General features: G+C 44.1%; 1 protein-coding gene and 1 pseudogene across 1 annotated transcript in view; one reads left to right on the forward strand and one right to left on the reverse strand.

Moving 5' to 3' along the window:
- BCAR3 (BCAR3 adaptor protein, NSP family member) overlaps positions 1-27,228 on the reverse strand; it is a 106,990-nt gene that overhangs the window by 63,093 nt on the left and 16,669 nt on the right. Inside the window, exon 3 of the mRNA XM_087820601.1 lies at positions 14,804-14,843. Coding sequence (XP_087676727.1) covers positions 14,804-14,843 — 40 coding nt within the window. The remainder of the gene's footprint in view (positions 1-14,803; positions 14,844-27,228) is intronic.
- LOC148092482 (small ribosomal subunit protein eS1 pseudogene) lies at positions 972-2,199 on the forward strand (annotated as a pseudogene).

Raw genomic sequence — 27,228 nt, forward strand, 5'->3', positions numbered from 1 at the left:
TCTCTGGGTTGATATTTACACTGACAGGGCAAAAGCAGTGATGGGTAAAACTACTAGGACCTTAGCACTAAGCAAGGGAGAGGCACCAAACTGGATAAGTAGGCATTGCATTTCTTAACCATCATATTTTTTTTTAAAAGATTTTTTTCATTGATTTTTAGAGAGAGGAAGGGAAAGGGGGAGAGAGAGAGCAACATCTATGTGAGAGGGAAACTCAACTGGCTGCCTCCGGCACGCACGCCCCCTACTGGGGGCTGGGCATGTGCAGTGACTGGGAATCGAACCAGCAACCTTTCAGTGCAATAGATCGCACCCAACAAACTGAGCCACACTGGCCAGGGAGACCACCGTATCTTTTTTAAATTTATTTTTTAAATATTAAAAAAATTGAAACTGTATTTCTTAAAAAAATAGCCAGTTTCATTTAAAAAGTCCTTGGTGAAGCAGTAAGAATGACTCGCTTTGTTGCATCTCAGCCCTTGGGTCCCTGGTCTCTTTAGTGTTCTGTGTGACGAGACACAGCACGCAGCCCCTCTGCCGCATACCCAGGCACACTGTTGTCTTGAGGGAGAGCAACTGTGCGATTCAATTGTGAGCGGACCTAGCTGCTGTTTTCATGAACACCGTTTTTACTTCAAAGAATGTCTGACAAACTATGGTTATTTGGACATGGGTATTTATTCGGCAGACATTTTCTAAAAAATGAACAAAGTGAGTCTGTCACTTCAAGAAAAACAACTGACAGTATTTGCTGCCAACGATAAAACTTGAGATTTCAACTGAAAATTACATTTTGGGAAACTTGTATTCACCACCATGAGTTTGACAGCTTCCCAATACTTTGATGATGTTTCTAATGAGTGGTGATATTAACAAATATGAGTCTTTGCATATTATAGAGTGAAATATGTTAACACCTGAAAGATGTGAATAACTCAGTAGACCAATATTTTTCAAATGACTCATGCACAATGGTACAAAATCACACATGGGTAAAAGATCTATTCAAATTTCCAATGGACCAAGAGATTTTTAAGGAAACAGAGTAAGAAAAAATGGTTTTGGTGTGGTTTCAGATTCCACATTGCCTTTATAAAACTACAACTTTTTAGCATAACATCAAAGAAGTTTTATTTCTAATCATTTGAAAAGTCTGGGTGAAGGGGTACAAATTTCCAGTTATAAAATGAGTAAGTCATGGGCATGTAGTGCTTAGCATGGTGACTATAATTAACATCATTGTATTGCATATCTGGAAGTAGCTTGGAGAGTGGAGCTTGAAATTTCTCGTCACAAGAAAAGATTGTCTGGCTCTTCTACCCTCTTGGCTCCCTGAACGGCACCATGGCGGTGCAAGAACAAGCGCCTCACGAAAGGCGGCAAAAAGGGAGCCGAGAAGAAAGTGGCTGATCCATTTTCTAAGGAAGATCGGTATTAAGTGAAGGCACCAGCTACGTTCAATATAAGAAATACTGGAAAAACAGTAGCTGCAAGAACTCAAGGAACCAAAATCGCATCTGTTGGTCTCAAGGGTTGTGTTTTTGAAGTGAGCCTCGCTGATGTGCAGAATAATGAAGTTGCATTTAGAAACTTCAAGCTAATTACTGAGGATGTTCAGGGCAAAAACTGCCTAATTTCCAAGGCATAGATCTCACCCTTGACAAAATGAGCTCCATGGTAAAAAAAAAAAAAAATTTAAAAAAATGGTAGAGCATGACTGAAGTTCATGTTGAAGTCAAGACTACCGACGGTTATTTGCTTTGTCTATTCCATGTTGGTTTTACTAAAAAATGCAACAATCAGATTCAGAAGACCTCTTATGCTCAGCATCAACAGGCCGTCAAATCCAGAAGATGATGATGGAAATCATGACTGGAGAGGTACAGACAAATGACTTGAAAGAAGTGGTCAATAAACTGATTCCAGATAGCACTGGAAAAGACACAGAAAAGGCTACAATCTACTATCTGCTCCATGAGGTCTTTGTTAGAAAAGTCAGGATGCTGAAGAAGCCCAAGTCTGGACTGGGAAAATGCATGGAGCTTCACTGTGAAGGTAGCAGTTCTGGAAAAGCGACTGGTGATGAGACAGGTGCTAAAGTTGAATGAGCTGATGGATGTGAGCCCCCAGTCCGAGAATCTGTTTAAAATTCAGACATTTAATGGTGATGAATAAAAAATCTTATTTGTGAAAAAAAAATTGTTTGTAACTATGTATGGTGATGGACGTTAACTGGATTTATTGTGGTGATCATTTTGAAATACATACAAATATTGAATCATTACATTGTACACCTGAAATGAATACAATGTTATGTCAATTATACCTTAATACAAAAAATACTCTTTCTTGAACTACATATCTGTGCAAAGCCAAATTTTCTTTATACTTCAAACAAAACAACCTACCAGCAGACTGAAGGCTGATGCAGATATCATGAGAATCAAGCTGTGTTCCTTCAAACCAGACACTAAAGAGATTTGCAAAAATGTAAAACAATGCCCCCCTTCTAAGTTTTGTCTTAAAAAAACATTATTTTTCATAAATATATGTTATTTATATTCACATAACGGGTTATTATTATTTTAAGATGAATTAAATAAACATTAAAGTTCCTATATTTTAAGTTCTAATGCAATAAACCAATAGCTAGGACTCACCTAAAAGCTCTTGGAGGCCCTTTGTAATTTTTAAGAGTGAAAAGGGACCTTGAGAGCAAAGAGTTTGAGCACTTCTGCTCTAACACACCTGAGCTCCTTGTTTTATATAATTTTGATTGAGCCATAGTTCTTAGCATCATACCTATGGAGCAGCCTAACGCATTTAAATAAGGGGGTGTTTTTATTTTTATAAGCTTTTAACTACCATAAAAGCACTGATGCTTTTTAGAGAAAATTTGGGAACTGAAAGAATTCTGAAAAACAAAACGAAAACCTCTTAGTTGCCAGGAAGTTCGTTTTGACCTACTACCCAATGCTCCGTCACTCTACTACAGGTTTTTATCTCAGAGATTCCCACACAAATGCACACGGAGCCGCCTCAGCCGAAGCAACGCCGCCCTCCCAGGGTTGGGCTTCACCCCTCTTTGCTCCCGCCCCACCTCCCGCTCACCAGCAAATCCTCATGACTCTGCCTTCACTCCCAGGACCCCTTTCGTTGCCACCTTTCTGCTACCACAGGTCCAAACTACCATTATCTCTCACCTAGGCAGTCACAACGGCCTCCCTGCGGATCTCCCTGCTCCTGCCCTTGCGCCCGGCAGTCTGCCGGCAACACAAAGCCAAAGTGCCCTAAGAGGCTCCCCATCTCCCTCCATAAGAGTTAATGTCCTTACGCGCACACACAAGCCCCATGCCATCTGCCTTGCCCCCTACACCGCTCTCCTACATCAGTTCCCACCACTCTTGCTTGAGTTCACCCACTCTGGCCTCAACATTGTCCTCAGTGGAAGAAGTAAACTCCTGCTGCATGGCCTTGCCCTGGCTATGTCCTCTTAGACATCACACTTGACTTGCCCCCCACCAAAGTCACCTCTTGGGCGAGGCCTTCCCTGGCCACCCTGTTTAAAATGTAATGCTCCCTTACGCTGACATTTTGTAGTTCCTTGCCCCGATGGAGCTTTCCTGCTTAGCTCTCACCACTGCCTAATGTGGTTTCCTTGTTGCCTTCATTGTCTCCACCCCAGAATATAAGCTCCATAGAGGCAGGGACATTGTTCTGTTCACTGCTGTGATCCTTAGTCCTAGAACAGTGACCAGCAGATGGCAGATGCTCAATAAACATTTGTTAAATTACTATGACACTTAAAACAAATATGACTACATTTGTTTAATAACTGCAAAACTGTCTCTAACAAGAAAACATGAAAAAGAACCCATATGTCAGCAGGTTAAATATAATTGTATGTTATACAACGGAATACTGGATAGCCATTCAAAAGAAAGAGGGAGACCCAGTTATTGAACATGAAAATGAAGTCCAATGAAAAAAAGCAAGTTGCAAAGCAATATTTAGTTATATATATTATTTTTTGCATCAATCAATCCAATTGTTCTCCAGGTCAACATTCTTGATCTCTTAACAGTTTGACCATCTCAGGTCTCCTAAGGACACTTGAAGCTTCCTCTCTCTGCCATTCAAGGACTATGAGAACCTCTACTCTTCCCGCAGGACTCCTCCTGCTGCTCTGTGCTGCTCCAGTCGGCCTGGGCACACACTGTCCCACACGCGTGGGTCTTGCCATGCATCTCTAACATGTGGATACCTGTCTTCTGCCTCACCTGTCAGCTTCCTCCCTGCCACGCTACAATTTTTTCAGTTGTCATATCACAGTTCAAATATAATTTTTCAGAGGAAACTTCTTGGCTACCACAGGTAAAACTTCAGATCAACGCCAATCCCAGTACAAAATCTACATACAGCATCGCAGCATCTTAAAGCTTTTTGTCCAAGAATGTTAGACAATTAATTCTAATAATAAAATGCCTAGAAATTTTTAATCTCTTATATGAAGTCAATAAAAACCACTTGCATTTTTATACACTTAAACACAGGCTTAAGTGCTGAAGTTGTAAATATAACGTTATGGCCCACTATTACATTTAATATTAAAAGCTCCCAGAATATTTAGAAACTGAATGGTTACACGCTACACTGTTGTGACATGCGATGACCACTAGAGAGCAGAGCTTAACAGCAAATGCTTCCAATGATGAAAAGCTTGAGGCTGAAGAGTTATTAGGAACAAGACCTGCGTGCGTACGTTCATTGCAGCGTTATTTACAATAATCAGGATTTGGAAGTCCTCAAGTGCCCATCAGTAGGTGAGTGGATAAAAAAGCTGTGGGACATTTACGCAATGGAATACTGCTCAGCTGTAAAAAAAAAAATAATAAAAAATAAATCTTTTGCCACAGCACGGATGGACCTGGATAGCAGTATGCTAAGTGGTGAAACAAGCCAGTCAGAGAAAGGCAAACACCATAAGATTTTACTTATATGTGGAATCTCATGAATAAAATAAACTAACAAGCAAAATAGAAACAGAATTATATACACATAGAACAGACTGACAGCTGTCAGAGGGGAGGGGAGTTGGGGGGGGGGAGGGCGGGCTAGGTGAAAAAGGTGAAGGGATTAAGCAAAAAGCCAAAAAGCCAAAAACCAGGCACACAAACGGTATGGGGACTGCCAGAGGAAAAGGGGGGTGGGGAGAGGTGGAAGATGGCAAAAGGGAGATGAATGGTGGTGGAAAGAAACTCGACTTTGGGCGGTGAGCGCAGTGTGCAGATGGTATGTTAGAGTTGTACGCTTGAAACCTGTGTGGTTTTATTAACCAATGTTACCCCAATAAATTCAATTAAAAAAAAGATCTGAGGAATTGACAGGTCTGCGCCATAAAGGCTGCCATAACTACACCTCTTTAAAGTGCATATCTCTGCCTAAATGTGTATGTATTTAAGGTGACAACAGTGACCTCACAGTTTTTATTCGATATCAGGTTGGCAAGAGAGAGAAGACTGAGGTTAGGTGCCGTCATGAGATAAAATCACTGAAGAATTTCTGGAAAACTTTCAGAGATGTGCTACTTGCTTTGGGAAACTTAAAGATCTTTGGAAGAAGCTCATTTCCTCTTCTCTCAATTTAAACACCATTCACATCTGGTGGTCATCGGTCAGCCAGTCAGTTACTAAATACAGAGTGGGGCAAAAGTAGGTTTACATTTGTGAGTACGTGAAACAAAGTTCATTCGTGTATTATTATTTATTAATAATTGTAGTATTTTCCATACAAACAACTGTCGACCTACTTTTGCTCAACCCTGTATTTATTAAGAGGACGTAAAAAGGTCCTTGTACTTAGAGCTCACATTCTAATGAGAAGTTCGATTTTTTTAAAGTAAACAAATAGAAATTGGGACAAGTGCTGTGAGGACAACATACAGTAATGAGACTGGGCAGGCTGCTTGCAGCAGGGGGGGTCACAGCCTCTTTCTGAGGCTGTGAAATCTGAGTCAGGATGGACCAGCCCACAGATAAACTAGGGTGATAGTTACTAAACTAGTGTTTACTGAGTACTAGCTACATGTCAGGCACTATGCTAACACCCTCTAGGATATTAACTCATTTGATTCCTATGTTCTCCCATTTCCTGTTAAGGAAATCGAGATGCAGGGAATTTCAGAAACTTGCTCAAAGTCACACAACCAAGAAATGGTGTCCATCTTACTGGTGCTCTAGGGATGTTGTGACAAACCACAAACTTGGTGGCTTTAACATACAAATTTATTCTCTCGTAGTTCTGGAGGCTGAGTCCAAAATCAAGGTGTTGGCCACACTCTACCTAAAGGCTCTAGGGGAGGACCCTTCTTTGCTTATGGGGTTTCTTGGCAATCCTCAGCATTCGCTGGCTTGTGAGTGCATCACCCCCAATCTCTGCTCTGTTGTCACATGGCAGTCTCCCTGTGTGTCTGTGTCTCTGTATTCAAATTCCTCTCTTCTCATAAGGACACCAGTCATCGGATTAGGGCCCACCCTAATCCAGTATGACCTCATCTTAATTTGGTCATATCTGCAAAGACCTTATAAGGTCATATTCACAGGTACTGGGGAGTTAGGACTTCAACATATCTTTCTGGGGAGATAGAATTCAGCCCACAACAGTATCTTAGCACCCGTTTCCAACCACTCAGCTATTCTACCTCAAAAGAGCCTTCCAGGCCAAGGGAAAGGCAAAGACCCAGGGGCAGTAGGGAAAGCTGGCACGGAGGAGTGTGGTGAGTAAGGTGGATGGCAGGAGATGAAGTCAGAGGTAGACAGGCCACATGGGAGGGCCCTGAAGATCAATTATAAAGCTGAATCTGATCAAAGCCATAGCTTTAATTCTTGGTTGCATGTTAGTTTTTCAGTCTTTTCATCACATCTCAACTGTTTGGAACCTCAGAAGAGTTCTCTTCCTTCAGCCAAGGATGACAGCTGCAGCACAGAATACAAATGTGAACCTGGCCTCATTCCCCTCACAGGCCAGAGTAGGCTCCTTCAAGTACCTCCAGGGGGCAGCTCCAGGGTTTGACCTTGATTCAAACCGTCCATTTCAAGAAGCCCAGGGAGAATTCACTTCTGATTTGGGACACGGTTGAAAACTCATTGAGGCTGCAGAGGCAGAGCAGTATCTGGCCTGAGGAGGTATCCAGACAAGCCCCAGGCCAGAGCAGTCGGGATTCATGCACCTGTTCCACAGGGAGCTGCAGATGCCGGATGTCATGGGCCCAGCAGAGAGAGGCTGCTCAGAGCGACAGGTCTACTTTACGAGATGCTGAGAAGCATCCAGACTGCAGTGCTGCAACAGCATGGTGTCTAATTGTGCAACAACACACAGCTTGCGTAAGGACTCACTGCTGTGTTGTCAGGCAAGATGAGGGGGATATTGACGATGCAAGGATGCATCAGGAGAGTGTCAGCATGAAAGATGGAATTTTTGTTGAAAGCCTACTACACATTACTGGAAGGCAAAATAGGGACAGTGTATGTGTGTACAGTCTAGAGGAAGGGTCAGCAAACCCTTCCTGTGAAGGGCCAGGGAGTAAATAAATAATACAGGCTTTGCGAGCCATTCTGTTGCAACTACTCAGCTCCAACATTATAGGGCAATATGTAAAAGAATGGGTGCAGCTGTGTTCCAATCACACTTTATGCCCATTGAAATTTGAATTTTATAATTCTCAAAATCTTCTTTTGATTTTTAAAAAAACCATTAAAAAATATAAAATCTATTTTTAACTTGTAGGCCATACAGTGGCAGATAATAAGGCCTCCAATTAGAAATCTTTCCTCCCCTGAAACAGTTTACTGGCTTCTGGCGAGACGCCCGGCACTCCTGTGAACTCTGGAGTTGCCTCTGGCTTCCTCTCCCTCACTTCCTGCATTTAAATCCCAATAGGAACTGTCAACTCACCTAATAAAACGGCTCTTAATTCTAGGTCTAAAAGGCCTCCAGCACCTGCCCGGACTTTCCATTCCCTCTGCCGCTAAACACTTTCCTCCCACCCACCTGACTTCCCTGAGCGATCACTGACACATGGTACATGCTCAGAACTGTTGAATGAGCCAATGCATAAAATACCCACAAGCTCAGCACTTCTTTTGTCTGATCAGCAGTCTGATGTGGCCCATCTAAAAATCAGAAATTTCCCCTACTGCGGTGGCAACATTTATGGGCTAAAATATAAGGTTTTAGCTAGCTTTTTAAAAGTCAAGCTCACTGAGGTGTAATTCGCGTACAGTAAGAGTCACCCCTTTAAGTACAGTTCTATGAGCTTTGAAACCACCACCATCAAGGTATTTCTATTATCCCCAAAAGTTTCCCATTCCCTTTTACATTCAGTTTCTCCCCTTACCCTTTTTTTTTTTTTTAACCACTCATCTGTTTTCTTTCACTATAAGTTTTTCTGTATGTTTTTACTGATTTTAGAGAGAGGATGGTAGAGGAAGAGATAGAGACATTCATGTGAGAGGAACATCAACATCTATCAGCTGCCTCCTGCATGCCCCCTGCTGGGGATCAAGCCCAAAACCCCGGCATGTGCCCTGATTGGGAATTGAACCAGCGACCTCCTGGTGCACGTGTTGACGCTCAACCACTGAGCCTACTGGGCTCAACCAGTGAGCCTGCTGGGCTCGCTATAAGTTTTTATATGTATCCAGTAGTCCATTCCTTTCTGTGGCTGACTAGTATGCCATTGTATGGGTGTACTACAGCTCGTCCATTCATTGGTTGAAGGCCATTTGAGTTGTTTCCAGTTTTTGTCAATTAGAAATAATGTCACTATAAACACTCACATACAGATTTTTAAATGGGCGCATGTTTTCATGGTCAGGTTTTACTTTTTATAAATGGCCACCTTTTCACAGACCTGTAAGATAAGATTCCATTGAATGAGGGACTCATTCAGTGACTGTCCTCCATCCCCATTCTTGACTTTCCACCCTGCCTCAGCAATTTTTAAAAACTGTAGTAACATTAAATTTCCCAAGAATATTTGCCGAGAATGTTTCTGGGGTGGAGTGGGAGAAGTTGGAAGTTTGTTCCTCTGAATGCGAGCCCCAGAGCGAGCCAGGGCTGTTTCACATTCAGTGTTGGCAGGGGTTGATCTCCCGGTCCCACAGGGGACAGTGCTGGCTCCGTGGATGTGCACACTCAGGCAAAAGCCTACAGAGCCAGCCAGTCAGGCCATTATTTGCTTCATATAACTTGTTAAAATCTCACGGAATGTACAGCGTGCCATTGTTTTCGTAAATCCTTTCATGACTTTGTTAGCTGGCTAATTCGGAGCAGACTGGCCTGTTGGAAGAAAAGGCTCCCCTCAAAGACAACTATTTAACCGTGACCATGGCTGCAGCCATCCTGAGCACAAAGGGGGAGCTGAAGTCATGCTGCCCGTCCCCCCAAGGTCTCCCACAACCAGGGCACTTATTCTTGGCGCTGGAATTCACATAATTACTCCTCTTTTAATCTGCTGGGTGACCTAATGCAGCCCCAGCCAACGGCAGGAAACTGCCTTGCTGAGATCTGAGCCTTGGGCAGTCTGTCATGTCTATAAGACCCTCTTAGAAAGAATATTTGCGAAGTGTTAACCCCATAAAGCACTGATTCCTAAGAGGCTCCAGGCTCCTGAGCTGCTGTGCCCACTCTGGAGGAAGGAGCTATTGAAAGGTGCTGGTCCCCACTCAGGATAATGGCTCCAGTTCTGTTCCTTCTCAGAAACTGCAAATCATTTTATAAAAGCACACAAGTGGTTCCAGCGAGAATCCACCAAGGCAGACTACAAAAGGAAGGATATTCATTCACTAGGAAGCTAGCCAGGAACAAAAGGCTACATTCCGTCTCACACTGGCTGACTGCAGTCGCCTGGAGAGCAGGCCTTTGTCCGCAGCCTGGCCACGAACATGGGCTTGCCTAGGTCTTGGCTAATTTGAAAAAAACAAGTTATTCCAGTTTCCTTCTCCACTTTGCTACATTTTCCCATTTATCTTTCTTAAGAACAACTTATTTTATTTTATTTTTATTTATTGATTAAATTTGGAGAAAGAAAGGAAACGAGAGAGAGGGAGAAACATGTATTTGTTGTTTCACTTATTGATGCACTCATTGGTTGATTCGGGTTTGTGCCTGGACCAGGGATTGAACCTGCAACCTTGGCGCATCAGGATGACGCTCTAACCAACTGAGCTACCTGGCCAGGGCAAGGACAGCTTATTTTAAAATGAAAAATCTATAATAAACGTTTCTTCTAAAAGAAAACTTCCCCCAGCTCTGCCCTAGTTAATCACCTCCACCCCCAAAATACATACTTTTAAACCACTCCTGGAAAAGAGACTCTTTATTTAAATGACTGTAAGTCTTGTGTATGAAGAAGCTAGAAGAAATTAGAATCTACAGTCTAAAGGAAGATAGGTGCAAAGGGGAAGGAGAGAGGGAGTAAGATACATTTATAAAATTTAGGGGGGGTGGAGTGGGAGGGCAATTCCTGAAGCTTAAAGAAGTAGCCCCAGGAAAAGAATGACAGAGTGAAAAACGAAAGTAGCTTTCACAGGTTCAAGAAGGGTCTACAAAAGTAAAAACACAACGATCACAACAGCAATTGCAGGAGTGTTGGGGGTAAATCTCCAGTCTTTTGAGGTAACAGGATGAGTGGGCAACTATCTGTCAGATCTTTGGTCTTAATATCTGAGGGTCAATATGAAATGCCACCCTTGTTCCTCTAAATATGGCAATTTTATGACCAAGAGTGACAGATGAATAAAGAGCTCCTTCCCATTTGCTAAAAGGCCTTCCCCTCTGAACCTACCACAGGCAGAGAGGATCCTAAAAATGCTGAACTAGTAGGGACACTGGCCCACCCCTGGTTTCCAGCTGTGGGAAGACGGAACCCACCGAGAGAAGGTGGTCAGCCCAAGGTCATGCTGCTGTTAGAGCCGTGCGGGCCATGCTCCCCTCCTTGGGATTCTTAGGGGTGGTGTACCTTAGAGTCTCCTACTGCAATGCTACCTGGGAAGGTTAACACACTGAGCGATTGCCATTTATTCACATTTTAGTACAATAATCCTATCAAGTTTTCATGGGGGTAAAAATATGGCAAAAACCAAATGAGGGGCAATAAGTAGGGAAGGCAGCCCAGAAGGTAAATACTACTGAACAATTTTGCCTAGTTATTTCCTCCATTAAAAAAAAAAAATTGTTTTTATCTAGGCTGAGGTATGCTAGGTACGCAGAGGAAAATTCCAGAGCTGCACACCACCAACCAAAGTCACTACCAACTGAAGCGCAGGAGGGAGGCGGGGCGCCGTGGGGGCTCAGCTTTCCGACCTGGAAGGGCTGCTTGCTTTCAGATGCGGCAGAGAACCAACCGCTGGGTTACAGAGAGGGGCCCCGCGATTATGCAAAGCAGGTAAGATCAGACTTGCAAGATGATCGTGTTTCCAGTTACTGTGAGGGGAAAAATGTGGGGAGCGGAGGGGGCTAGGAAAACAAGGAAAAGGTAGAAAAAGAAAGAAAATGAAAACAAAACTCCCCTCTCTGATGGTCAGAATTAAAGAGAGAAACTGGAGAATGTGATTCCTAAGCCACCAGCTCCTGGGGATCTGCCCCAATTGTCTTATCACATCCAAACACGGAATGGGGGGGGGGGTGTAGGGGCCGCGGGGGCCCCAGCAGGAGAGCAGCCTGGGGCTGACTGCCAGCCGAGGTGAAAGGACCACACAGCCCAGGGGCTTCCCTCCCTTCCACACACACAGGAGCTGCCCGTAGCCTAGCAACCGGGCGGCCTTCACGCCTGAGTGTGCGCTGCCGCACAAAGTGCCGGGAGTGCCGGAGGACCCAGAGTACAAGCTGGACAGAAACGAATTTTGGATTCATTCTCTACCCAGCATTCTCCTGCCACAACCTGCAGCCCCATCGCCCTGCTTGTTAGGCTTCAGCGCCGATGCCTCCTCTCCCCCGACCCAGGGAGGCCAGGCGGTCCCCGATTGCTCTCTTATGCCTGGGCACTGGGAAAACCAGGTGAACATGGTTAGCAACGCCCCCGGGGAAAGGGGGGCATTTGAAGACACATAGAGAGAAGCCTGGGACCAGAGCTCCCGACTGGGTGAAAACTGCCATCTGTTGGCCACACCTGGTGCTTCCACTGCAGAGAGAGACTCAGCGCACCCACCATTCTGAGGGCACGATGAGTCCCTAAAAATTTGGTATCTTACCTCTTGTTCATTAGGCTAATAAATCTGGCTCTGCCAGGCGACTCCTACATGATGTAACATATTTTTCATAGACTCGCTACTTCTCTCCATGCCCAAGAGGCGTGACGTGTACTGGGGGATTGCAGGGATGAAACAGCTCCAAGTCAGGAAGGCCAAACCGAATCCCACTTTAGCTACAACTCTCTCGCCTCGCTCGACCTTCAGCCCCCTCCAGTCACTAGGCACCAGCTAACACCTATCAGCAAGGCCTTCGCGCATGGACTCCTGTCGGCCAGGCTGGAGAGGGCAACTTAGCCTGAGAAACGGCCAGGTGGGCTTGTGCTGGCCCAAAAAGACTGACACAGGGAGCTGCTCAGACATGGAACATGCTCTCAGAGCTTTAGTGCCCATAGAGGCAAATGGGAACAACCTACATTCACCCAACAAATAAATCCCCAAGCCATCCCTCCACACCAAGGGCAAAGTCAGAAAAAAAAAAAAATCTGTGATGCATCCAGGAGGAACAGAGAGACTCCATTTATTCAACCAGATTCAGAAACAGGAGCAGAGAGCAACCTTCAGAACACCTCAGCAAGTCCTTGAAAAGGAGCACCCCGTGGAGCCACCAAGAGCCATTCCATCCCTGGGGAGGCAGGGAGAGCCCAGCTAGATAGAAGCCACTGGCAACCCTAGTACCTCCTTAGTCAACATGATTGGGTCACAAAGACCGACATTCACGAGTGAGATGCAATAGCTTAGATAACACTAAAACAGGTCACACCAAAAGTCTGTTTAGCTTTAGAATGCATCATTGGATTATCTTAAAAGATTTGGACTTTTGTAAAAGAAAATGCTGAGTTACTGGAATAATGGGAGGAGTGTGTTTGCTGAGCACAGCCTGAGTAAGTCTGCGGTGAGAGACAGCCGATTTCTGCAACATGGCATGGAGTGTGTTTTAAAGGGCTGCTGTGATTTGCACACTGCATAATTCTAGGGCACATTTATGCTGTGGTCGAGTTAAATCACAGTCTATGTGAACAGTGTCGCCTAATGCTTTGCAGAGCACCACCTGTACAAAAAGCATACGAGAGGCATCCAGGAGGGATGTAGACACATCATTTATAAAGCTCTGGCCAGATTCCGACGTGATGGCCCTGCTGGTTTAGGATTACACATTTGCTCCTGGGAAACTATAGTTCAGACATAGTGTGGGTATAAGACAGGGGAAAATAATACCCATCTCCATCCCAACAAACTTCATGATGACTGCCTCCCGGGACCAGTGGTTCTAGTAGCGTTCCCTCCTGTACCTCCCGTCCTCTGGCTTAAGGGAAAGACGTGCCAAAACCCTGGTGCGGGCACAGGTACATGGAAAAGCAACAGGCCTAAATACTCCTAAATGCTCTTGCTCTTGGAATAATGAAGACCATTATGGCTCCTCAGAGGCCAGCACCTTGAATCCTAACTCATGCCATGATTTCTCCTAAAAATTAATATCGTTCTTTGTACTCTCTGTGCTAGGCTTCCATAACCTTCCTTAAATGTTTCTATGTTGCTTAACATAGATGAAATGGGTTCATGTGACTTATAACCAAGCAATTCCCAAGAGCTGCTGGTTTCTTTTATGAAATTGTCCACTGTCCCCTTCATATTATAATTTTAAAAACTATTATAAGAAATAAAAAACTTAGGTGTGACAAATCAGAATTCTTTTCTGTAGTAGGTACCAGATTTAATTACAGTTCTCAAAAATAAAATAAAGCAAACACACACACCCAAAAAATGGGGTGGTAGACAGAGGAAAGAAGTGAAGAGCCTCTTTTCTTTCTGCTCAGAAGGAAAACATTGTTTAGAAGCATCGGCTACTTAGAGGCACTGAACATCGGCCCCACTGGAAGGTAAGGTATTACCACAGCTCTCGGTTCCAGCTCCACCACTGAACAAGGAGGGGGTGGGTGGCTGTCGAGAGGAAAAGAACGACGCAGGAAAGAAACCTCAGAGAGCCTTCAGGGAGCCTCAGTTCTCCACTGAAGATACACACGGGTTCACAATTCCTCATCTACCATTCCAAAATCTAAAAATCTCTGAAAATTGGAATTTTAAAAATAACTTATTTGGCTGCCAAACAAACCTGACCTCATTTGGTGGTAAAACATGACCTGAACTATATAAAATCATCTGTGGTCTATTTATCCCATTTAGGGTGAAATTCTTTTATTTCACTGCTAAAATAATGAGTTTGATTATGGGGTGCTGACCCTAGACCCCTTTAGGGGTGTAATATATATATATATACGCACCATATTACATTTCTTTAAAAATTCTAAATTTTAAAACACATCTGGCCCTGAGAGTTTTAGATAAGCAGGAAAGACTGTAGACCTATGCTGAGATGAGGTAAGAGCCCTACAAAGTTTACTAAAGGCCTAACACAGGCAAATTACCTCCTGGTTGTTTCAATGTGACCAGCTTCCTACACAAGCCAGACTGTAGTATTACTTGGCACCACTGTATTAAAAATGGGAAGTCCATTACACAGAGTCCCGATTACATGTTAAATCCCGGTTTCCTACCTTCACATATTCCAGAGTTGGGTCCAGAAGATGCTGATCCCTGAAGAGAGAAAATACAAATATGAGAACAATTGGCAACCATGCATTCTCGCCCTGTAACATGCGTCCAACATTATTTCACCCTAGTCATTCAAATTATTCAGCTGAGCCCACCTCCCAGACAACACTCAGGAAGTCGGAACAGACAGTGATTCCTCTCACGGTGTGTGCTGGGTGGGGTGGGGTAGGATACAACCATGACCTCAGTCTAGAAGCACTACATACTCTAATGTCACGTTCAGACTCCAAATGTTAGACTATATGGGGTAACTTTAGACTCACTAGAGCATTAAAATTAGCCTTAAAGTCTGAAGCAAAGAGCTCCGAGGAGGACAGAGGTGGTAGTGAAGCTGGGCTGGATGCCCAAGTGTGCGGCAGTCTGGACCCAGCAGCTGTGTCACATCCACCTCGACAGAACTGAATGGAGGCCCAGGTAGGCGAAGCGGCTGCCCAAAGTCACCCACCCAGCACCCAGCAGTGAGAGAGAGAGAGAAAGGGGCTTATATATCCAGTTCTGCTTCTAAACCACATCAGTCTCTCTCTCTCTCTCTCTCTCTCTCTCTTTATGGCTGTCTCGATTGGCCACCCACTCCTGGTGTCAAGCTGAGAAATTCACCCTAATTTTCTTTGGTGCCCAGTGATTGTTTCTCTCCCCATCTACTCTCTGCTCGTGTCCATCATAATACAACGCTGGGACTGAGCAGACAATGAATGTAAACAGCAGCGATGGCATTGAGGATGCTGACCTATTATAGAAAGCGGAAGAGGATCTGACTAAGGCAAAGGAAAGGAGGGGAGACATGAGACTGACGTTTTCAGTGCCTGCAGAGTTACGGCAAGGCGGCCCCTCAATAGAGGATGTGAGCCCAGCAGGGAGTGGCTCAGTAGTTGAGCATCGGCCTGGGGTCCAGGAGATCGGGGTTCGATTCCCAGTCGGGGCACATGCCTGGGTTGCGGGCTCGATCCCCAGTTGAGGACGTGCAGGAGGCAGCCGATCGACGACTCTCTCATCATTGATGTTTCTATCTCTCTCTCCCTCTCCCTTCCTCTCTCTGAAATCAATAAACATATATTTAAAAAAGAGAAAAAAAATGAAAGAATGCTTTAAAAAAAAAAAAAAGGGAATGTGAAAAGACAGCTACCTTCAGAGACCTAAACTTCAAAAAATCAACTCATCCCTGCACAGCGTGATTACTTTGAAAGGACACGATGGCTCTGAAGCCTTAAGACTAGTCTTCCTAAGGGGGAGTCTCAGCACATCTACACAAAGAACTTGTCCATCTGAAGGCAGGGACACCCCCTGACTCCCAAACCGGCAGGTTTGGCTGCCTCCCAGCTATGGAGAGACCCCAGGAGACTGCAGCGCTACTGCCTAGAACAGGAGTAGCAAAGCCACAGCTCAGAGACACGACCAGCTAGTGTGGCAGTGGATCCACCCCCAAAGCCCTTCTTGGTCTGACTGCGGGTTAGGGCCGCACACAGGGCACACGCGCAGAGGCAGGCGGGCATGGAGATGCTCTTCTCCATGCAAACAGCTTAGGTTCTGAAACGCGCCTTCTGTAGAACCAGAAGAGCCGAGAAGGCTTTAGGCTAACGGTCCCTGGGTGCATTCCCATCAGAGAGGTGTAAATCAGTCTTTCGGAGCCTTAAAACCAGGTTCACACTTCGCCTTTAAGCTCGTGCTCCTTTATCAGGCACGTTTTTCCCAAAGCTGCCGAGTCTGCCTGCTGGGCCAGCCCATCACCTCCCCTGCCACACTGTGGACATGGTGCCAGTGTTATCAGGCTTTGTATCTATGGAATCACTGGGCAGTGACCACAAACTTTGTCAGCAGCACTTTGGCCGTGGTGCTCCCCTTTAAGTTCTTGAACCCCTGGTTTTTCACTAAAGTAACATTTTAGGCTCATAGGCATTCAGTCTTATGCTAATTGTCTGGCCCAGTGGTCTGGCCCCATGAGTGCAGAAAGATGTCAGGACCACTGAAATGCTATTTCTCATCTTCTTTAAATTTCTATTTTTTAAAAAAATACTCAGCCAAGGATATGTTTTTATTGATTTTAGAGAGGAAGGGAGAAAGAAACATTAATGTGAAGGAGAAACATCAATAGGTTGCCTCCCTTACAAGCCCTGACCAGGAATCAAATCCGCAATCTAGGTATGTTCCCTGACCAGGATTCAAACCCACCACCTTTTGGTGTACAGGATGATGGTCCAATCAACCGAGCCACCGGCCAGGGCTCAAATTTCTATTTTTATGTACATCGAAAGAGTACATTATATACATTTACACACACACACACACACACACACACACACACACAGAGTGGTCCCTCGACAGCTGGGCCTCAGGATCCTGCCCTCAGCAGAAGCCGTGTGGTATGTTTGACTTCCAAGGCGTGTTCGAAAACCGAAGCATTTCCTTCCAAGTTTACGGCGTTTGTAAACCGAAATGTTCCTCAACGGAGACGTTTGAAAACCGAGGTGCTGCTGTATGTCCTAATGCATGGATAAGCTGTATAGGTCCTCAAGTGATTTGGTCTCAAGATTCTTTATACTCCAAATTTATTGAGGACCCCCAAAGAGCTCTTGTTCATGTGGATTACATCTACTGATTATTGATAACAGAAATTAAAACTAAGAAATTTTCAAATTTATTTATCAATTCATATTTTAAAAACAAACCTATTATATGTTTACATAAATAACATTTTTATAAACAATTGATGTTTTTCATAATGAAATTAAGTGATGAGAAGAGTGACATTGTCTCATTTTTGTAAATCTTTTTAATGTCTGGCTTAGTAGAAGCCAGCTGAATTCTCCTATCTACTCCTATATTCAAGTAGGTATGTCTTGGTTGAAATATACCAAGAAAATCCATCCTCATACAGATATGTATTTGGAAAAGTGAGGAGTATTTTAATAGACTTTTCAGGTGCTTATGGATATTCTTCTTTGATACTAACATGACAAGTGGCAGTTTCCTAAAGATTAGCTGTAATGTGGAATCTGAAACCATCTCTCTTATGCTTTTTTGCATCTGTCTCACACCTCGTTTTATCCATGTGTGATTCTGTAACCACTATTCTGGCAAATACTGGTTCACTGAGTTATGCAGATTTTTAAATCTTAGACCATTTCATAATAACATAAAAAAAGAATTGCATGTTAATATCATCATTGATCTCCTCAGAATTAATTAAGTATTGGGAAGTGTTAAGCTCATGGTGGAAGATAGTTTCCCAAAGTTCTCATTTTCACTTGAAAGCTTGAATTTTTTCATTGGCAGCTAACACTGTCAGGTACTTTTTTTGAGCTTCATTTCACTCATTTTGGGGAAAATATCTACCAAATAGCAAGACTGTACAGTCATGCTTTGCAATTTTAACTCTTTTCTTTTAGGGGCTCAAACGTCATTTTCTCAGTAAATTCTTTTTAGAATTTTGTATAGGATCTGCTCTTCTCACCAGATTTAGCTGTAAATTCCACTTCTGTTCACCTTTGAAAGCTAAAATGTTCCTCTCTCCCATTCTCTAGAGATTCTCAAACTTCCCTCAAGGGAAACCCCTCAAACTCTCTTCAGAAGGGGTGGGATAACCGACAGGGAGCAGGCCAGGAGCTGTGCCTGGGTGGTTCTTGAGGCAGTGCTGGCTGCAGTTAGCAGGGTCCCCACTCAGATACGGCGGGGGGAGGGGGGGGCTCAAAGTAGGCCTGTGCTCTTCCCACTACCCTGCTCTCCTGCCCAGAGACCCTGGTACCCGGGAGCATGGGTGTCCTCCCAAATGCCCCTCCATCCTTGGATGAACTCCCGTGTTCCTGTTTGAGCCCCCATCAAACATAGTCTCTTGGCAGAAGAGAAGGAAACCAAAGGCGCTGGTCAGGGATAAACTGAAGTCCCCTTTGACCCTGCCCCCAAATGAACTCTGCTAAGGGAGCCCTGTTCATTGTGTTACGAGAACAGAGGGGAATCCAAGTGTTCTCAAGTTCTAGTTCAAGACTCCAAGGGTGCCCTAGTCGATTCTCAGCCTCTTCAGAGACGCAAGGGAAGGAATGTAAGGGGCGTAAATAAAACCAAGCGAGTGTGTTACAAACCCAAAAGCTTTAAAAATCATTGCCTTGAACCAAATTAAAACTATATTTAAATGCAGAAGTGCTGTGTCTCCTTTCTCAGCCAGCCACCCGATCCCAGCTAACCAGGGAGACATGAGCTAGAAAACATAGCAGTGGGCCCTGTAGCCCCAGCCTCTAATTTGAAATAGAATATCCAATTATTCATACAAGACTGTGCAGCAAACACTCCTTGAACCACAGATTTATATTATCCAACAGAGCTCACTAGAAAACAAACAGAGGAACTTGGCAATATAAATAAAAAGGTTTTTTTATAAAATCTTTTTTTTTAATTTAAATGAATCCCCACCCATGTGGATCCATGATGCCGTGTGCGTTTCTCTTTACAGCTGTAGTCTGGCAGGCGCCCTGTCCTCGCCCCACCCCCTGCCTCAGTCAGGCCTGGGCCCCTCGGTGCGCGGTCCGCAGACCGCAGGAAAGCAGCAGGGTGAAACAGGACTCCCCTGTTATTTTGTCCTTCAGTTTATTAAGTTTTAAATAACATCACTGTGTTTATTCCAGTTAAGTCACTCTTTCCACTATCCCACTTTCTTAAGTTAATACTGAGGGATGTCTACTTAGGAGTCACGGAAATGATACATTTATTATTTTGGTTTGTTTCTCATCTGTAACCAAGTTAATAATTTCCTCCCTCTTTAAAGGACACTTGATCTATAAGTGTTTGCTGTTTTAAGCTAAGAGGTTCTCCATCTTGAATGCACAAGCAAAATTTTCCTAGCAGAGATCTTTCCTAAGCAGTTGGAATACAGATGGGGAAGGAAATACCCTCTCTCTGCCTGTCTTAAGTTATAGAATGTTTTTAATCAATGAACATTTACTTATTTAAATAGTGTAGAATAAAGTAATGGCTAACAGGTTGCCAAACAAATGTCCTTTTAGATATAACATAAAAAGGAATCACTGGTAATAAAGTGATTCTTTCATGTAAAGGAGGAATATGAAAAACTAGATGCAACTATTTCAGGCTGAGGAGACTAAATCCTGTCCCTAAAATCCATATATGCGAGAAATTCACAGAGTTGGCACACGTGGCATGGCACTGCATCCTAGCTCACTGTATTGTGTATTTATTTATACGTGGTCTCTCCCTCTACAAGGTGAGCTCCCCAAGAGTAGTGATGTGTCTACTTCATGCCCAGTACCTTCCATAGTTCTTACATACATCCCACAAACAACAAGCATCTCCAATATGCCATGCACTAGGCCAGACAAAGGAAACACAGGAAACCAGGACAAAGGCCCTGCTCTCAGATCGCAGGCAAGTGGGGAAGACAGAGCAAAAGATCCAAACAATTCAAGTTGGAGACAGGGTGTCGATGAGAGCGAAACACCATGGAGAGGCCTTTCCACAACATCTGAGCTAAGTTTTGAGGGCCGAGTAGGACCTGTCGCAGTAAAGAAGCTGTGGGATAGGTGGTGATGAGAAATGCCCAGGAAACAAGAGAGGCATGTGCAAACACATGGAGGCATGAGACAGTACAGTACGTTTGGGGAGCCACAAGTGTTCAGGAGTTAATGCCACCTTAGTACAGGCCATCATCATCTCTCACCTGAACCCTGCAATAACCCTTCCAGCTCCATAATCTCCACACAGCAGCCAGAGTGATCCTTACTCAGATCACCCCCCTGCTCAGAATCTTCTAACTGCTCCCATCTACTCAGAACAAAACCCTGAAGTCTTCACTGTGGCCACTGAGACCCCGGTTGGCACGAGCCCAGCCAGCTCTCCAACCTCACTGTGATAGGGAGAATTCTGAAGACGCCCCCTCTCAAGATTCCCATCCCCTGGTGAGTCAAGCAAACATTAATCTAGCCCTGGCTAGGTGGCTCAATTGGCAGGAGTGTTGTTCTGTGTGCCAAATGGTTGTGGGTTTGATTCCTGGTTGGGGCACATATGAGAGGCAACCAACCAATGTTTCTCTCTTACATCAATGTTTCTCTCTCTCTCCCCCCCCTTCCTTTCTCTCTAAAAAAAAAAAAAAAAAAAAAAAATCAATAAAACCATATCATCAGGCGAGGACTGAAAAACAACAACAACCCTTCCCCCAAAAAACATTAATCTGCCTGGCTGGTGTGGCTCAGTGGTTGAGCATCGACCTATGATCCAGAAGACTGCGGTTTGATTCCCCGTCAGGGCACATACCCAGGTTTTGGGCTTGATCCCCATCAGGGGGCGTGCAGGAGGCAGCCGATCAATGACTCTCTCATCATTGATGTTTCTCTCTCTCTCTCTCTCTCTCCCCATTCCTCTCTCTGAAATCAATAAAAAATATATTTAAAAAAACAAAAACAAAGAAACCCCATTAATCTAAGTACTGCTGTGAAGGTATTTCACAGATGCAGTTAATACCCCAAATCAGCTGACATTAAGATATGGCAATTATCTGAGTGGACCTGACTTAAAGAATGAGAGGGATCGGACATAAGGAATCCTGTTGTTGATGTGACATTATGAGAGGGCCTGTGAAAAGGCCCATGGCATGGAACTTGGAGTGTTCCCTGGCAGACAGCCAGAAAACAGAGTCCTCAGTCCTATAGTCATAAGGAACTAAATTATGCCAACAAGCTGAGCGAGTGTGGAAACAGGCTTGTCCCTAGAGCTTCAGAAATAAAAAGGGGGCATAATGACAAACACAAAAGAGCACAGAAAGAGAATACTATGAACATCTTTATGCCAATATATTTGAAAACTTAGGAATAATGAACAAATTCCTAGAATATAAATTAAAACTAAGATTCAAGAAACCAAAAATCTGAGTAGTCCTATAACCGTTAAAAAATGGAATCAGCAGTTCAATATCTTCCCACAGGCCTAGACAGTTTCACTGTCTAGCAAGTTCTGCCAAATTTTGGAACTATTTGTTACTTGAAAATTACAAAAACTCTTCAAGAGACTTGAAAAAGGGGATATTATAATTTTGATACAAAAAACAGACAAGATCAATAAGAGAAAAAAACACACATATAGGCTAATCTCGCATATGAATAGATATGAAAAATCCTAAGCAAAATATTGACAAACCAAATTTAAAAATATATAAAAGTACATCTTCACCAAATTGGTTTGGCTCAAGAATACAGGGTCAGTTTAACATGAGAAAAATCTATTAATTCAATTTACTGCATTAACAGATTAAAGGAGAAAACTCATTTGGGGCATCTAATTGATAGGGGGAAAGGCATTTTTAAAAAAATCATCATTTCGTGATCTTGGCAGGGAAAAAGTTAATTCTTCACAAACTAGATATAGAAAGCTCCGTAACTTGACAAAGGGCATCTTTGCCAAAACCCCCAAACCTCAGCAAGCATCATTCTTAGTGGTGAAGTATCAGAATCGTCACTATAATCAATCAATCAGAAACAAGACTAGGGTATCCACTATCACTGCCTCTGTGCACCACGGTCCTGGAGGTCCCAGCCAGTACAGTTAAATAAGCAAAAGAAAGAAAAGGTTTAAGAACTGGAAAAGGCAGAATAAAACTATCATGATTCACAAATAAAAATTGTCAACATAGAACACTCAAAGAATCTATAGAGACCTTATAAGGAAGTAGAGCAAGGTTCCTAGATATGAAGCACTGGGCAAAAATCTTAAAGGTTTAAATTGACTGATGCCAGGGACTAGGGAGTTGTGCTTTTAGGGCGTTCATTCATCACAGGGGAATGCATTCCTGCACTTAACTGAAGTGGATGAGGCAAGACAAGGTGTGTCTGACCAGTGGGCTGTCTGTTTACCAGAACCTTTGGGTTCTCCAGCAGGAAGCTCAATCAGCATCTCAAAATCTCCACGGGGAAGAAGTGGGGATGGAGGGATAGGGGAAGGAAGATATAGCAACGGGATTTAAATCTACTAAGAATTTGTGTCCACTGGACAATATTCCTTATTATATGTTCTTTTAGGTAAGATTAATACGTGGGGACCACTCCTTCCCCTGCTCCACCCCCACAACTCACAGAATTAATACACTAACATTTCCTCAGCACTCTTTTTCTATGCATTATAAAACTTTATAACAAATAATTATAATTCAGTATAGTATGTGTACTCCTGCCTATCTCCCTTACTGGACTATGAGCCTCCTGAGAACAGGGACCATATTTTACTCACCTCTGTATCCCCAGAGTACAGCTGCTCCATAAACACTGGTCTGAAGGGGAGAGAGGGAGAGAGAGAGAGAGAGAGAGCGAGAGAGAGAGAGAGAGTGTGTGTGTGTGTGTGTGTGTGTCCTCTCCACTGTGCAGAAGACCCAGACCCCGACCCTTCCCTTCCACCACACTCTGGGGGTTCACCAAGGGAAGAATAATGTAGGAAGAAAGGGAACAAGAGAGAAATATGTCCTTGGACTGATGGGACTCCTCATTAAGGAGATAATTTAGCCACAGGCCTGGGACTGGACTGTGATGGCCTCAAACAGCACCCCCTTAGCAATGGAACATTACTGTTGTCAGGGCAGCGTGGCTCCCCAGCACCACTGAGACCAGATGTTTTCAAAGTGGCACCCACTGAGAGGCTGGCTGCTTCTGCTGAAAATGAATCTCTCTGGACACATCTGAAATGCCAGGGAGGGGTTAATCGGGGAGACAACAGGAGGTCAGAGAGAGTTTACCATAGGGCCATTTCCATCTGTTTCTGGGACGGTGAGAAGAAATAGATGCTTAAGATAGGGCTGGCCTGGTGAGTGGAGAGATGACGTCTCTTGGAAAAGCATCAGCTAGTGCGCAGTGAGATGGACAGGTTCTTTACAGATACTGGGAATCACATTAAAGTCCTAATAAAGAGGTATTTCTTGCTCTAGGTGGGGAGTGTATTATGTGTATAGCCTTTGCTAATTTAAACAAAAAAAGGAAGTAGCTTTAAAAACAAAGAACTCTAACTCTTCTAGATGTGCACTTAAGAAAATATATTTCGTTTCATCACCTTAATGAATGAGAAGAGATTCCCTCTCCATGTATTTATTGACCTTTGTTAAAAGCAGGCTTCAGTAGTAGTTGACAGGATTAAGGTTGGTGCTTATTTTATGTTCTCCTCCCGGGGTTAATACATGGCATGAGAAGTTCCTTTTCACTAATACAAAGAACCATAGGGATAGTTCTTAATGATTAAACCAAAAGATACGTTTTAGAGCAGAGGCGTGGTCTAGACAGAAGCTGACTGTTCTACTGAAGTGGGGGAATTCATCTTCCATTTCTGGTGTCTAGAGCTAAAAACAATTTACCGGATGTGACTTGGGCAGCCAAGTGTGACCACTTCCTTTGGTCTCATTATTAAACTGCAATTAGTGCTCCTAAAATCACATTAGCTCTTTTGACAACCATAGCATGGCTGACTCATTCTGAGGTTGCAGTGATCCAAACTCTGGAATGTTGTTCACAAGTGGTTATTGAGCCAAACCCCATACTTCTTTGTTTTTGGACTCTAGAGAAAGTCTTTGTCTCTCCTTACAGTCTTTCCAATTAGATTTGGTCTGTTGCTTGAAAATGCCAAGATCGTTTTTGGATCTCATATCTGTCATTTGACATATTAGCTATTCCTCCAAGATTCATGCCACCCACCAATGTGATCTGTATGTCAATATTACTGTCTAAACAATTTTCTTAATTGGCTAGAATGGAGCTTAGGACACAGCCTACAGCGTGCTTCATGTACTATCATCTAGCAGGAATCTCTCTCACCCCAAGGACAACACCAATCATTGACATTTGCATATACATCTTCTCAATGTTCCTATAATCTACCATCAAAGTAACCCCAGAAAGGAAAGTTAATCTGGCATGACTTGCTTTTGACAAAGCCTCACTGCTTCCTCTACCAAGTACTCAGAAAATTATTGTCCTAAAAATCCTTTTCTCTTGAATTTGATGTCAATCTGATCATTGTAGAGATTAACTGCACCTTCCAAGTTCTTTTTTGGGAAACTGAAACACCTCTCTATCTGCATCTTTCCTGTAGCTCTTGGTAATGCCAACGTTTCTCAGATGTTACAGCCCTGGCTGGACGGCCTCAGCCTCAAGCTCTCACTCTTCTTGGGCCTTCACCTCACTTGGTGGCATAAGAGCCTCTTGTCATGGTCTCATTCTTCCTTCACCTTGACTCTATCTTTCCAATCACAGAAGTCATTTCCTTGAAAAAAAAAAGCAAGCCAAACAGAAGCTCTGCAGTTTGGTTCCTGCCTCTCGCACCCCCTCTCTCTTTGGTCTTATTGTTCCAAACGTAACTTCTAAAGGCCCTTTTGTTACCCGTAGCATTTTTCACAATCCTCTGCTCACTCTGCGCTCTGGTTCTTTTACGGCCAGTGCCACCTTCCGATATGGCCGCAGTTGCCCTCTGATACGCCCTTGGTTACGTGCCCGCCCTCGGGCAGCGTAATGGAAGTGGCAGCACAGAGAAGGCAGGCCCTGGGCGCGGGGTTAGCTAGAAAGCACAGCTGCAGTCACCTGATCAGGGGGAAAACGCAATGCGATACCTGAAAGATGTTAAGGCCAGAGGTCAAGAAAAGCAGAATTCTGCTGACCTGCTGGAATGACACAAAGGGCTACACTGTGGAGGGGAAGTTAGGTCAGTAGCAAAGATGGAGAGAACAGGTGCTGGTGAGGCTGGGTGGCTCAAGACGGGCATCCCCTTCTCCTAGGGCCGTGAATTCCTCAGACGGATCGAGGCCCCGGCCTGACTCACCAGCGCCTAGCACAAAGCCTGGCACACACTGAGGCTCAGCATACCTGTGAATGAATTCCTTGGCATGGCCCCGGCTCATCGCACCACACTGGGGGGTCTGCGCACGAGCCGGTCCAGGCTGGACCTACCCCTCACACACACCCTTAAACACAAAACACCTGGTGATCACATACCTCTTCCTCCTCCAAATTGTTGCAAACGTGTTGTCTTTTGTTGTCTTGAACTCTGTTTCCCTTTCAGGGCCTCAGGCCGTGAGATCTTCTTTATCATAATTTCCCTCGACTTGGGGAGTCTTTCTTCCTACAGCTCAGGGTAGACTGTAGACGAGGGCACATTTCCCTCCCTAGTCGTCAGAGACTCTGTTTACTTCTAAGACTCCTGCTTCTTTCACTTCAACAGCCGATTCCTGCTTCTATGAGTCATTTCTATCTCACTTGAAAATATGGCAGTGCCTGATTAATGTGTTCATGACATAAGTGAAAAGAATGGCAATTAAACCGCCTCCTCAGGCAGATTCCCTAATCATGTTAAAACAGTGCCGTTTCACTATCCTACACATGACACTGTGGTGAGTCTGTGTAGGAATCCAAGGCTAATACAAAGTGGTTCTGGCTGATAAGAACCTGACGCGGTCATGGGTTAACCTGCGCTCAGCAGAATTCCCGCGGCAGCATGAAGCTGAGAGCCGCTGCTGAAATCTTAACTTGGCAGCAGTCCGTCAAACTGAATAGAGTCAGAACAAGAAAAACCGTATCAAGGCCAGTATGTCTCTTGGCAGGCACAGAGGGTCTGGCATCCGTGGATCAGGCTGCAGGCTGGCTAAGTCCAAACACTGCACTTTTGATAAAAGCAGCAGCTTTGTTTGGCTGGTATCTATTCGCCCTTCCTCCACTCCCACTGGCCTCATCCTCTCCGCCCCCGACATTCCCCATCCCCTCCGAAAGAAGTGTCTTTATAAAGGTTTCTTCTCACTAATTCAAAGGCAGAATAAAAGTGCTATAGTTTTGAGATAATGTCCTCAAGGCCTCTAAAAGGAAAGATTTCACCCAGCCAAACCGATGTAGAAACATATACCCTAGGTCTGCCTTCCAGGGTTGGCACCTACCCTCAAGGCGGCTGCTCACCAAACCTTGGAAAAGCAGCTGCCACCCCATAGGCAAAAGCCCGAATGCCAACTGCAGTTGTCCATATACCTCTTCTGTCCATAGTGTCGCTAGGAACGTGCGGGACCCGTTAGGGAAGGAACTGCAGGAGCATAATCACCATGCTGCTGACAGGCCCACAGGATTTTATATAATCAAAACACTGTATAAAAAGAATCATGTATATGAAAAAAAAATGCTTTGCTTTATTACATGCTTAAGATATTCTTCTATTGAATTTTGTCTCTCATCTAAAAAACAGACAAAAAGGAAACAACCCACCAAACCAAAGCTTAGCCTCCTCTGCTGAGTCCCTGGAAAGGGAGCCCAGGATTCCTCAGGGCTGGGGCCCGATGGTCCCTTCCCTTTATGCTTTACATAGCTTTCTCCCCTTGGTGACGGCATCCATTTCATTTCTATGCAGACTCCTAACTTTATAA

Source organism: Miniopterus natalensis, chromosome 9 (assembly GCF_054644295.1).
Source record: "Miniopterus natalensis isolate mMinNat1 chromosome 9, mMinNat1.hap1, whole genome shotgun sequence".
NCBI classification, from domain to species: domain Eukaryota; kingdom Metazoa; phylum Chordata; class Mammalia; order Chiroptera; family Miniopteridae; genus Miniopterus; species Miniopterus natalensis.